The sequence below is a fragment of the Rhinolophus hipposideros genome (assembly GCF_964194185.1).
Source record: "Rhinolophus hipposideros genome assembly, chromosome: 12".
NCBI lineage: Eukaryota > Metazoa > Chordata > Mammalia > Chiroptera > Rhinolophidae > Rhinolophus > Rhinolophus hipposideros.
In genome coordinates, this window is record NC_138058.1 from 39,903,499 (window position 1) to 39,917,407 (window position 13,909).

Here is a 13,909-nt window from a genome sequence, read left to right on the forward strand (position 1 = left end):
ACAGAGTGCTTTTGCTAATGTGTTCTAACTTGAACTTTATCAACAACCTTTTGATGCAGAGGGGTCATTATGCCCATTTTACAGAGGAGGAACTGAAGGTCAGATTATTTAAAAGACTTGCCCAATGTCGTGCGCTAATTAATAGTGACTTCTCAATTCCAGCACAGACCTTATTACTGGATGGTGCACTTTCCATTCGTTCGATTCATGATTTCTTGTCCTAATCTATTACTTATTTTTCAGAGTTGCTTTTTGTATTTTGTTTAGAGTTTTTAGTTCGAATCAAAGGGAGAGACTGTGCACATAAATTAAGAAAGGCTGGGAACAAAGGATGGAAACCAATCAAAAGACAATATATTAATGATGAAAATATAAATTGCAGTAGATGGCTCAGAATGAATACATTTGATGTGGAAAGGCATACAAAGGAATCATAGGAACACAGTTCAGGCAGATAGGTCATTTGAATATTGGCATAAGGGCAGGCCAGAGATGAATGCTTGTCAAAAATATAGATCGTGGGTATGCATGATGTATATGTAGTTCTGTGCTATAGTAAAGTTTGCATTAATAAGCATACTGAATTAAGGATTGGGTTTATTTCGATCATTGTTTTAATTTTAATAAAACTTCATATAACAGGGAGCCTATTATGGTTGTTCTATTAGTACATACAACAAAATGGACAAAATTGAATTCTATATAAGAATGAAAAGTTAAAGGTTGTTTGTCTGCTAATAGATCTATAGATAACTTAGGTTTAACATACTAAATTGAAAAATGATTGGGTCAGAAGTAACTTAAAAGTATATCATGGTTTCAGACATCAATTTCTAAGATATTGTCAGTGCCATAATCGAAGAAGAGAGATTTATTTAACAAATTAAAATCTGGTTTTAACAGGTTTTCATGAAAGTATGTTTTACCTACAGCTTCTCATCTTTTTCACGTTATAAATTCTGGGCATGGCTTGATCTTTTTCAGCCTAGTGGCAACACATCTGGAAATACTGTGCATCACTAAAACTTTCATAGGAATTTTGCGTGCTTTGAAATATTGCATATATGATTATAAAATTCCCTAGTATTCACTGGCATATATTAAACTAAGATGGCACTGATGGGTATATTATTGTCTATGTTAATAATCTACAGATGAAAGACTCTCTCAGTTCAAATGAATACAGTCCTTACCTCTAATTTCTCATCGGGCTAGTGTTCTATTGTGCTCATGGGAGGAAAACCAAAATGGTGCAATTAAAGTTGGAACCAGTATCTGAAGTAACGATATACCCTTCCTTTTTTTAGTACTAAATGGAAAAATCTTCTGAAAGTTTCAGTGGTTTAGAAGATGTTCAAGAATTAGTTTGGGCTTACCACAGTTTAAAGAACTCTGGACTCTGAGTCACATCACTTAGGTCTAGTATGGTGTTGATGTACTGTCAACACTGGCAGGTCACTTAGCACATGCGTACTGGTCCAGTTTGTTGGCTATACATGTATTAGCAGAAACAAACAAATGGTTTATTTAGCTTTAAAGATAGAGCTACAGTGGTGTAGTCAGATGATCAGGAAAGGCTTGTCAGCACTGCAGGAGGCGGTGGGCAGCCAAGGGAACCCTCCTCAGTCAGCTGAGGGGTTTGTAAGTCAGCGTAGTTTGTCAAATCGGAGAAGCTGGAGAAGCATGAAGGATCCCTTAGCCCTGCGTGAACAGCTCTCCTCCGGGTTGCACAGCCAGCCTTTATTTTCCTCCTGTGTGTGTGATCTACATTAACAAGAAAGTGCAGGATGAAGAGATGTCAGTTTAACAAGATGTATATTAAACTCCAACTGAATGTTAAGTAAATATTTGCTTAACCAACCTCACTTTCACCCATGCACTCATCTTGTCAATTCTGCTGTCAGTCGCGTCCCACTATGCCCACGAGATGCTCAGTGTTGGCAGCTGATGGGCTACTCTCTAGTATGCCAACATACTTTTATCCCACCAGTTGAGTTGTGTGCTTACCAAGAATTAGTTTTTGCTCATTTCCAAAATATTGTATTACATTTGTGCATACCCAGTGACATTAAGACCAATTATTGTTCCTGATCTGATTGAGTAGAAGGTGTCCTTATATGTAATAGTTGAACATAGTCAACCTACTTGTTGAAATTGAACCCATTCACTTCTTTGGAAAACGGGGGGATTTTTCAGTTTGGGCATGCTCTCCATATATATTCCTGCAAATCTCTCCAGTGCTCCTTTTACCTGTTTTCCCATCTTGGAAGTGAGAATGATGATTCTTCTTTTATGTGTACAGAAGAGAGTAAAATTTAAACAAGATATGGATGTGAAAACACTGGAAATAAATGTGCTATATATTGTAGATGGGGAGTCTATGACTCATGGTTTAAGAAAATGCTCATCTTTTTTCAGACTTAGGTTTTATGTACAAAATCACATAACTCTCTTGCTTTTCTTATTTGGCATTTTGAAACACTGAGGAGTTTCCCAAACTCAGAATAAACTAAACTACACTGAAACCAATAAGCTTAAAGTGAAATGTAACATGATGGATTAACTTCAGTGGTTTGGAAGACGTTGAGATGTTAGAGAATTAGCATGTCTCAGGCCCTGTGGGGTGTTACAGTTTAAAGACCCCTAGATTTGGAGTCAGATCAGCTGGTCTGGAATCAGCTGGGCTTCTGATACTGCTTGTCTTGACTGCTTTGATTCTAGTTTGTTAATCATTGTTACATTTCATGGGGATTTATAAAAAAAAGTTCTTGAACTAACGAAAAGTGTTACATTTGATTCACATAAAAACACTAGCTGGTTTTAGTACTCTTAGTTTCCATGGATATTAACTTCTTTAGTTAACACTTTTCATCTTGGAAAATGAAATGACTGTCTTTTATGATTCTGAAGTACATGTGGATATCCTTTAATTGGTAATTAGCTCTTGGCAGCAGTGTTTAGTTTTGAGCATACACACACACACATTCTGTGGGGTCAGGTGAACTTGAGTTTGAGTCCTGTCTCTACCAGGTACTAGATGTATGGCCTTTGGAAAGTTACTTAAATCTGTTTTCTTAACTCTGTAAGAGCATAATAATATATATCTCATAGGGTTAATATAGATAAATGAGAATGTGTATGTATGAAGTGTGTGAGCATAAGGCATACTAGGCACTCAATAAATGTTCCTTTTTTTTGCTATGTCAATTTTAAACTTTCATTCTGTGTCATGAATAAAGAGAGGGAAACTTGTTATTTACACAATGTAGTAGATCTGGAGACCATTTGCAAAGAAACAAACTAAGAGGGATATAGCATTTGCTGCTGTGAGCTTCTGTCATTTCTAAAGTTAGTTCGTTTATTTAAGTGCCAACTGGTATTGCCAGATCTTTAGAATTTGAACATTTAATTTTATATGACTCTGGGTACTGACTTTGTGTGGCCAGCAGCTGGAGGGAGAGGAATCAGCTATAGAAAGAATTAAGTTTATTGTGGTTATCCTGGCCCAAGTAATCTTCCTTTAAAAATAAGTCTAAGTAACATACCTCTTTTACTACACAGAGATGGGGAGAAAAAGGGCATTTACCTTAATGTTTAAAACATTTTCATCTTTCTTTTTCGGCTTGTTTCTTCAGCTGCTGTTCCATCCCTGACCCACCTTTGTCGTTTGGAAATTCGTTCCAGTCTAAAACCACAACACCTACGATCTGACAATTTTATCTGTCAGTTGCCACTTCCCAGAAGCCTACATAATTACTTGCTCTATGCAGACGTTCTGAGGATGAATGACGTTCCAGATCTGACAGTAATTCAAGATGGAGACATCAGCGAAGCTCCTTAACACAGCTCACGTCTTACTCTGAAAACCAAGACAAAGAGCCAGGGACTACAGTCTTCATGATTTTATTGTCAGAAATGATAATTTTTGTTTCAATGGTTGGTTAGGTCTTTGGAGAGGCAGTAGTTTGATGCAAATGTTTATAACTGGGTAAAAAAAATATTGTAAACCTCACATACGTTCCTTTATTGCAGTTTCATCACCAGTACATTTTATGTGGCAGTATTCATTTACCTAACCATTTCTGCTTTCTTCTGGTAATGAACTGTGGTGCTGCTTGTAGTGCTAAACATGGCATATTTCCACCTGTGACTCTGTGTTTTCCTAGGCTAAGCGCTTAGAATGGAATGCATGAAACGTCACTGGAAGTGCACACACAGTGGGGTTGAAGCTGTTATTTTATTTGAGGTTGAATATCTCTGTATGTTTATAAAAGTATTATTTTATATTCCATTCTCATCTCTTAATTCAGTCACTTTTATGAAGAATTGATATTTGTTGACTTTTCACAAGTAAACTCAGGGGAGAATTTTTTTACAAAGAATATAGAAAATGAGTTATTTTGCTGCTGTTTTGTTTGTTTTTTTTCCAGTTCTTTGATACTCTCTTTGGCTATAAAAGAGTCCATTTCTGCAAAGGCAAGAACAAACCTAACCTCAAAGATATGCTCAGGTGAAAAAAAGCTAGGTTGGCATTGAGATAAATGAACACTGCCTCATTTAGAATACTAACCAGGAGACTGTGAGGGGCGTTTCTGTAGTACCATCTTTAACGAAAGAAAGTCACTTAGTGATTCCTGAGTCACTTAGTATCAAATAAAAACATTCAAGCTCCATTCGGCCTCTAAATCAGAGGACAGATTTGATCTTATGAAGCAGTGATTGCCAGTTCTATTAATATTATAGTGTTTTTCCTTTTTATTATCTACCAAATAGTCCATGAAATTTTTAGACCTTAGAGTCCTAGGTTCATGAGACACCGCCTCATTGATTTTACAGTTGCTCGATCTGAAGCTAGAGTCACAGAGGACTAAATCCTAGATCACATGAGCTATGATAAGAGGCTGTGGGGACCAGCTTTGAGGGAAAGGTTATGAAACTGTCATAGACAACTAGAGATGGGGTCTAAAGGAGGGCAAGTCTTCTGTCCTGTTGGGTTCCTGTGGCTTAAAATAGATGGCAGTGGGTCAGCCAGGTCCATCTCTGATAGGCCTTTGCTGTTTGATAGAAGCAAATGATGAAGGCAGACTAAATGATGGAGGTGTTATTGAGGTCCAGAGGACCAGATGATGGAGGTGTTACTAAGGTGCAGAGGGCTAGATGAATGGAAGCTGGTGAACTGAACTCTGCGCTGATTAGAGCGGTAGTTGCTGCCTGTGGGGTGGAGATAAAGTTTGAATGTGGGTATACAGGCAGAAAGGAGGGTAATAAGGAAAACCAGGTGGAAATTGTGATACTTAATAAAAAATTTCAAGAATGTATGTACAATGTAGTATTTTTTTTCAATGTTGTCCTAATCTTTATTTTTCTAAATCCTAAGTCTCTGATTTTTAACATGACCAATTTTTTGTTAGGGCCAAATATACGTAAAATGTTTACGTGTGAGGGTGACTCTTTTCATGTGTTTTTGTTCATGTTCAAATATGTCATAAAAATTCAGTTATCCATAACTTATCATTGAGCTCTTGTTCTTAAAAATCTGAAAATATTTCAGAAACATTTAGAAGCCCTTGTATTTAAAAGAAATCATTTTACTTACTGTATATAATGTATCTTTCAGACTATTTCATAATAAAATATTTATGATTTTTATGACCTCTAGGAAGGACTCAGTGAGATGAGTTATAGTTACAGCTTCTGATCAAAATGTTAACGTCTAGTTAGTGTAAACCTTAAGCCCCACCCTACATGCGCCATGGTGCTTCTGTTAAAAGTTACAGTGAGCCTAAAGAAGAACCCATACAATAGTCCTCTAATGGTGGTACGGATTACTAGAGTAGGACATAAATCAGCTATAATAATAATTGCCCAGAGTTCACCCTTCCTTGATCTGATAGTATCTTTTAAGTATATTTCCTCCTGATCCTCCCTGTTATGAGATGTCTTTCTGTGAGAATTTGATGTAATAGTGGTAACCTGAATGAACATTGTTTCTTTAAATTTCCCTCCCACTTTTGCCAAGTAGCAGGCGTCTTGATATGCACCTTTCTGGTGGCTGTATTTCCCAGAGATCAACTAAGAAAGTGATAATCTTTGATAGGCAGCCTAAGTGTCATATTTATATCACACAACCAGTCGATATCTGTCACTTTAAATCTGGTCTTCCCACCTAAGTCCATTTGTAAACGTGTGAAAATTGTGATGTTTTATGGATTCTTGAGTATTGTGTCAGGTAGTTTGCAGACATTTGAATATTTTTGACTGGTTTCTCCCTAAAATTCTATAATTTTGTCGGTCCTCCAAAAGTTATAAATAATAATTAATAAGAATGTAAATAACTATATGTCTTCTCTGGAACAGTGAACTATTCTCTGGAATAATTCCATCAGCATGGGATATAGAAAGAGGTTGAGAAAATTCACCTAAAAGTTTGCCTTTCACTTTTATACTCTATACTGTGTTTTCCCGAAAATAAGACCTAACCAGAAAATAAGCCCTAGCATGATTTTTCAGGATGACATCCCCTGAGCATATAAGACTGGGTCTTATTTTGGGGGAAACACGGTAGTCTCAGAAATATAAACTCCTAATTATATTTCTTGAATAATCATAGAAATATTTCTTTGAAGAGGAACTAACTCTTAGTACAACTATTGACAGCAGGTGTCTAGTCTACTGTGGAAAGATTTTAAATGGTGAAAAAGATTGAAGGACCAGGGAAGTTGCTAGTAATGTCGCCATTTGCAGTTTTATGATCAAGTGTTTTAGATCTAACAATTTGGGGCAATAACCAGTAAGACTGCGCTTTGCCTTCTAATTTCATGAGTTCATCCTCTATATAAAGCAATTGGAAGCGCAGCCCACGAGCTGCATCCAAGTACTCAAAAGAATCTCTAAGCCAAAGGGATCTCTAAAGCTTTTCCTGTGAGCTGGGAACATAATAGCATCTTGAGAACGATGAACCCCCCTGAATTTCTTGTACTAGAGCACTGGCCTCCTTCCTTCTCTCTCATCCCAAGCAGCCAGTCACATAACTGAGGTAGTAAGACTAATGTGTAGATGAGAGCCCAAACCAAGAGATCCTACTACTCGTGGCTCTGTCTGACCTGCGATAGTCACCTGAAAGATAATTGAGAGGGTGTACCTGCATCAGGAAAGGAGTGCTGTCTTCTATTGTTCGCGCTGAGATCATACTTACACATTCTCTCTAGAGAAGGCAGTGTTTATGACTTCAGGTAAATATGGCCCATGTTTGAGGGCTTAGAGACTATCATGACCGTTTTACAAACACACTTGGTTTTTTTTCTCTATCTTTTTTGTTTTTTAACAACATTTAAGGAAAATGTAATATTCCTGTGTGCAACTGTTGAGATCTTTTGTTTGGCTTTCTTTCATTGTTTTTCCCTTTGAGGTAAATTAGTCTGTTTATACTCATCTGTATTTATTATTATTGCTATTAAATGACACATGGTTATTAAAACAATACTTTGCAGTGTCAACTTTTTGTTGGAGTCAATCAAAACGGGTGGTTTTAATGAGGTAAGGAACTGATTATGCTTAGTATGTTATTTTTGTCACACACTGGTAGAAAAATATATTACCTTATTTGCAACAACTATACTGAGAGGAGGCCAGTATGAATTATAGTTTTTATGGAAATATACACTTTGAAACATACTTTTGGGCACAGGTTTTTAAGTACATATCTTCATTTGCTTTAGTGACTAAAACATTTAAACTTTAAAGGACATTTATTAACCTGTCCCTATGCTAATAAAAATCTTTAAAATTTTTTCATATAGCAGTGACAATAATAGCACATTTTAAGTGTCTCATTTTAAAGGAAACAATATTTTAAAATTCAGGAAAAGGAGGAAGGGAGATGGAGTGATAATCCTGTCATCCAGTATTAATGTTAACCTACATATTGAATAATTTATCTCGGGTTTTTTAAAAATGTATACAAGTTTGAGAAGTATATTTTTTTCATAGTTAAAATGAAACCTTTATAGTTTTGTAGCCTGATCAAGCCTTTTTAAAATTATGTTAATGATTCCTGTAGCACAGCTCAAGCCACAAGTTATCACAAATTCTGAATTGGTAAGAATGAGAAATAATGAGGGATTCTGGGTTACCCCCCCCCTCCCTCATGCCAGGACATCTGCATAAAGCAAACAAGCCCCTTTCTTTAGGAAAGAAGAGAATGGAGATGAGATCTTTGTGAACCTGTGCTAGTCGTCTGGTCTCAGCCCAGGGTAGTCATGCAATTGCATAGCCTTTGCATTACTCTAGTATAACTATGCGTGGTATGTATTTTTAATGAAGGAATTTAAAATATCATTATTGCTGTAAAGATGAGTGTCTGCATGATTTTTCTGTCTCTTGGCTTCTTTTTCATGCATAGCACTAATAGATGAAGCAGAACAGGTGGTAATTGCCATTGGCGCAATGAGACTTGTGAATAGCATCTGTTTATGTCTCTTTTACCATCCAATGGTTAGCATAACCTCTTCAGTGCTCTCCTATGTGTATGATAACAGTCTATCATGAGTCATTATAAGGTGCTAATTTACACTTTTTCTAACATAATGGAGTAGGTGAAGAAGAAAGTCCATCTGGTGACTAAATATGACTGATTTGAATCAAACAATTAAAAAGGTATAATACTTGTGAGGTTATTATGGAATATTGCATCAAATAATATGTGTCAAAGATATCAATTCAAAGCCAGAGTAGCTCTGTAAATAGACATATTAGTAATGCTATAGTGTGGGTTTTGGCTTTAACACTTAAAAGTTGTTTACTGTTTTAAACAGTAAAACACTCAAATTCTTATGGTCTCCGTCTTCCTTGTAATTGATTTTCTTAAGGTTACTTTTAAATGTCACAGTGTTGTGACAATACACATACATTTAGGTGTATTGACATAAGTGCACGCTTTAAAAAAATATTATAGAACAAACAGAGAATTGTATAATGAACTTCAATGTTCTCATCACCCAACGTATTTCCTTTTCCCCACCAACTTCCTCTCTCCCATAGCCATTTTGAAGCAAGTTACAGACATACCATCTGTAAATATTTTAGTGTGTATCTAGAAGTCAACGACTCCCTTTTAAAAACATAATTATAATACCATCTTTACATGTCCCTTAAAAAATCAAATATCCAGTCCGTATTTACATGTTCTGAATTGCACTGTAGCTTCTTAAATGGTTTGCTTAAATCCAGATCCAAAATTATCACTGTGACATGATTTTTTTCTTTGAAATTTTTTGGTTGAAGATATTAAGATTGTTTTTCTATAGCGTTTCCACAATCTGGATTGTGCTAGTTGTATCCCCATGCTGTCATTTAACACGTTCCCTGTTTTCTCTTGTGTTGATTGTATATTCCTGTGTAAAAAACACTTCTGTTTGCCTGAAAACCTAGCAGCTTAAAATAACAATTTACTGCCCACAGCTTCTGTTGGTCAGGAATTCAGAAGTGGCTTAGCTGGGTGGTTATGGCTTAGGGTCTGCCATGAGGTTGCGTTCAGACTGTAAGAGGGAACTGCAGTGATCTGAAAGCTTGCCTGGGGCTAAAGGGTCCACTCCAGGACGGCTCACTCACATGGCGGTCTCCTGGAGGCCTCCGTTCCTCATCACGCAGACCTCTGTCCAGCTGCTTGAGTCATCTCACAAGGTAGCCAGTGGTCTTAGAGCTAGAACCAGGTGGATGCTCCAATGCCTTTGATGATGAATTCTTGGAAAGCACCATCATTTCCAACACATTCTATTAGAAGCGAATCCCAAAGTACACGCTATCCCCAAGGAGAGAGAAATTTAAGCTCCACCTTTTGAAGGGAGGTGTATCAAGGAATTGGTAGACATCTTTTTAAGCCACCACATTTTTATGTCCTGTAAATTGGTAGTCAGACAAGCACTGGCTACAAAGTTTGTAGGGCCCCATGCAAAATAAAAATTGGGGAACCCTGTTCAAATTTCAAGATAGGGACAACAGAGCATTAAACCAAACGTGGGGCCCTTCTGAGCACAGAGCTCTTGTGTAATTTGCAGATGATGCCCATGAAACTAGCCTGACATAAAAAGGCCTGATCAGATTCCTATTTGATACTGTTTTTTTCTTACATACTGCTTCATAGGTAGTGGGTACTTCATCTCCCCTAGTGATGTTAGCAGCCATTGATGATCATTAGCTACATCTATTAGTTCATTATAGTTTTATTTAATAGCTGTAGTACTTTGAAAATGAAAACTTCCCTTAGTTAACTTGGCCTAGTACGAATAGGAAAAATAGTAAAATGTTTGATTCTTTCAGATAATGAATTGATTCTCTAATATCCTTTGTGAATGATCAATACCTGTTTTAGTATTAATAATAACAGATTTCTGTGTGTGTTCTAATCCATTTTAGTAATTAACCTCAATGATATTCAGATTGTCCTGTCTTTAGCTAGCATTTAATAGTCTTTGATAGCTTTTTTGTTTTCTGGTAATAAGAGATTCCAGGTTGATCTTGTATATTTTCTTCCTCAGACCTGGAATCAGCCATTTTCCCAAAGAGCTTCTTTTATTTTTTAGAAATGGTATTATGTAGACTATATTACATATTATACACACACACACACACACACACACACACACACACACACACAATAATGACATTAGGGGTTTTCATCTCTAGTGGTTTGACAATTGTTCAGTTAACAGCTAAGAAAGAAGTATATAATAACTTCATATTAATATGTTAAATTCAAGACTACACTTTTAAAATTCAACTTCATACCATTTCTTCCCTTCTTATATACACAAATGCTCTTTGTAAACAACATAAGCACAATGTCTTTATCACACCTAACAATTCCTCAGTAATTGTCAAATATCCAATCAATGTTCAACTTTCCCTCATTTTCTCATCATTTTTTAAACAACTTATTTGTTTGAACCAGGATCCTATTAATATCCGTATATCACAGTCAGTTAATGTGTCTCTTAATCTCTTTTAAAAAATTTATAGATCTTTCCAACATCTTAAAGGGCCTACTTTGTACAAGGGCTATGATGTTTGTAAATAAAGATAGATAGCCTTAAATTACTTACGAGGAAAGAGATACGCATACACAAAGACTATGGAACAAAATACAACGTGATAGGAGTTGAATGAATAAATTATCTGGAGATTTGAGAAAAGGAATACTTTTATGATCTTCAGGTTATGACTGGTGTTCAGAGAGGCCTATGCAGGGCAAAAGCCAGACAAAAACAAAGAATGGAGACATCCATCAGGTTCCAAAGGACTTCATAGATGTCAAGACTAGTGAGCCAATTGAATAAAATATGTTCTTTTTTTCATGATTTTCTTTAGAACAACTCCACTTGAGATTATCATTGATCCTTGCAGACAATTTGAGCTTTCATTCTCACAGTTATTAGTTCTTCATCTGCAAAAGCTCCTAAAATAATTTGCCTCACAAACTCCAAATTACTGAGGAGTCCTTTAAAATCGAGATTTTTTTCTCTGGGGGAAATGGACGTGAGAGAGTTTTACCATAGCAAGAGTAACCATAAATATTTTAAGTGTGATTGATTCAGACAGAGAAGGGGAAACCTCAGCGGAAGGAATTTTTGCCCATTCAGTATCAGTGATGCAATTTGGTAGGCAATACAATATCAGAATCAAGCTTTATCGTTCCTGTTGGCAAAAAAAAATACAAATAATACTGGTCTTAACAATCCTTTGACTCTCTCTCTAGAATACTTATAAATCTAAATAAAATGCTTTTAACTGGTTCAGAGGGCAGTTTAGTCATTATGTTCTATTTTAATCCCCCAAAGACCCACTGCAAGAACTAGGGGATATTTATGACCTGTGACTAATACCTAGTAATGATGATGGACAATGACTTTTGTCATTTAAGAGCTACTTGAGGAAGAACAAAGACCTTCAGTGATCAATAGGGCATTTAAAAAATCTAATAAACTGCTATTACTGCTTTAGTAATAAAAATGTAATGGCTTATTGGACATAAAAATTGCATGAAATTTATTTAAAGACAACTTTGGGGGCAGAATGGGAGATTTACACATGTAATTATCTTGTTGATCAAGGTGAAAATGAATAACTTGCTTTTAGTAAAAATGTAAGACGGCATGCTTACATTATTCTTTTTATATGTTATGAGCTTTGGGAAGATTTAGATATTGGTTGTGGCTGCAATTTCAGAGCAGTTATTTATGGTGATACCTTTTCTTTGCATATTGTTCAAATAGGTTGGTATTGGAGGAGTTTGGAAAGGAGGAGGTGGGTGCAGACCTCCAGAGAGCACTGCAAGTCAAATAACCATTTCTTGTCAAGCCTAGAGAATAGCATATCATCTAGGTGATTTTGAGTCATCAGAACATCTTTCCAGAGCCTGGGGCAGCCACACACTCGCTGGCTGACACCTTAATTTTATCCACAGGGCAGAATTTTGCTGACTCATTAATTTATTCATTTTTCTAATGTCATATGCACCATCCAAAAAAAAAAAAAAAAGGAAAAGAAAAGAAATTGCTTAACTAACCAAAAGTTGCTATTTTCTTCTTTATATATTATTCAATATAAATAACTAATATTTGAATTAGCTATCTATTGTTGCTTAAACAAATTACCACAAATTATTTAGTGCCTTCAAACAATACACATTTATTATCTCACCATTTCAGTGGGTCTGGAATCTAGTCATGGATTAGCTGGGTCCTTTGCTTTGGAGTCTCTCATAAGTTTGCTATCAAGGTGTCAGCAAGGGTTAGGGTCTCATTTAATAGCATGACTGGAAGCGGCTCTGCTTCCAAGCTCATGTGGTTGTTGGCAAGATTGAGTTCCTTGCAACCTGTTGGACCAAGGGCCTTGGTTTTTTGCTGGCTGTTGGCCAGAGGCCACCCTCAGTTTCTCGCCACATGGGTCTCCCTCGCATAGCTGCTTGCTTTATCAAAGTGTGCAAGAGAAGAGGGCAATAGAGAGAGTCTACTAGCAAGACCAAAGTCACTGTTATGTGACTTGATCACCACAGGGGCAACCTTGGCCGTCTTCTATTGTTGAGAAGCAAGTCACAGATCATATCCACACTAAAAGGGAGGGAATTACGCAGGTGTGATCACCGGCGAGAACAATTGGGGGCTATTTTAGAGTCTGTCTGCCACCATATTATTTTATTAATACGAAAAGATACATTCTTTTAGAAAATGTAAGCAGTATGGATAAGTTTTTTAAAAATCTTACTACCCAGAGATAAAAACCATTAATATTTCAGTACATATTCTCCCAGTCTCTTTATTTTGTATATTATTAAAATTAACAAAAATGGCCATAACATGGTATATTCTTGTATGATTTATCTCATCTAAATCCTTAGGCATTCTTGTAAGCTAGTAAATAATTTTATATACCACTTTAAATGGCACCATAAATTTGTGCCACGATTAATCTGTTTTTCTGTTTGTTTTAAACGCTGAGGCTGGGAAACTTTTTATGCAAAGAGAAAGATAGTAAACATTTTATGAGGACTGGGGGCTATATAGTCTGTTGCAACTACCCAGTTCTGCTGTTACAGTGCAAAAGAACTCATTGATAATATGTCAATGAGTGGTTGTGGCTGTGTTCTAATAAAACTTTATTTATGGACACTAAAACTTGAATTTCTTATATTCTTGTGTGTCGTAACATATTCTTTTGATGTATTTCAATCATGTAAAAATGTCAAAACTATTCTTAGCTCACAGGCTGGATGAAAAAAGGTGGTAGGTTGGATTTGGTCAGTGTGTCATAGTTTGGTTTGTCCTATTATTTCTAGAAAGATATTCAGATAGTTCCACATGTTTAGTATGATAAATGCTGAGAGTAGCATCTTGGTAGCTACATCTATGTACCT

The 13,909-nt window shown here is 36.1% G+C and overlaps 1 protein-coding gene across 6 annotated transcripts in view; it reads left to right on the forward strand.

Annotated features, from left to right (window-relative positions):
• The window catches only part of ASB3 (ankyrin repeat and SOCS box containing 3), a 90,594-nt gene extending 83,121 nt beyond the window's left edge, over positions 1-7,473 (forward strand). For all 6 annotated transcript variants that reach the window (XM_081069510.1, XM_081069506.1, XM_081069505.1 and 3 more), the window contains one exon: positions 3,636-7,473. In XM_081069510.1, coding sequence (XP_080925636.1) covers positions 3,636-3,841 — 206 coding nt within the window. In that variant the 3' untranslated portion in view covers positions 3,842-7,473. The remainder of the gene's footprint in view (positions 1-3,635) is intronic.
• Positions 7,474-13,909: the final 6,436 nt, after the last annotated feature.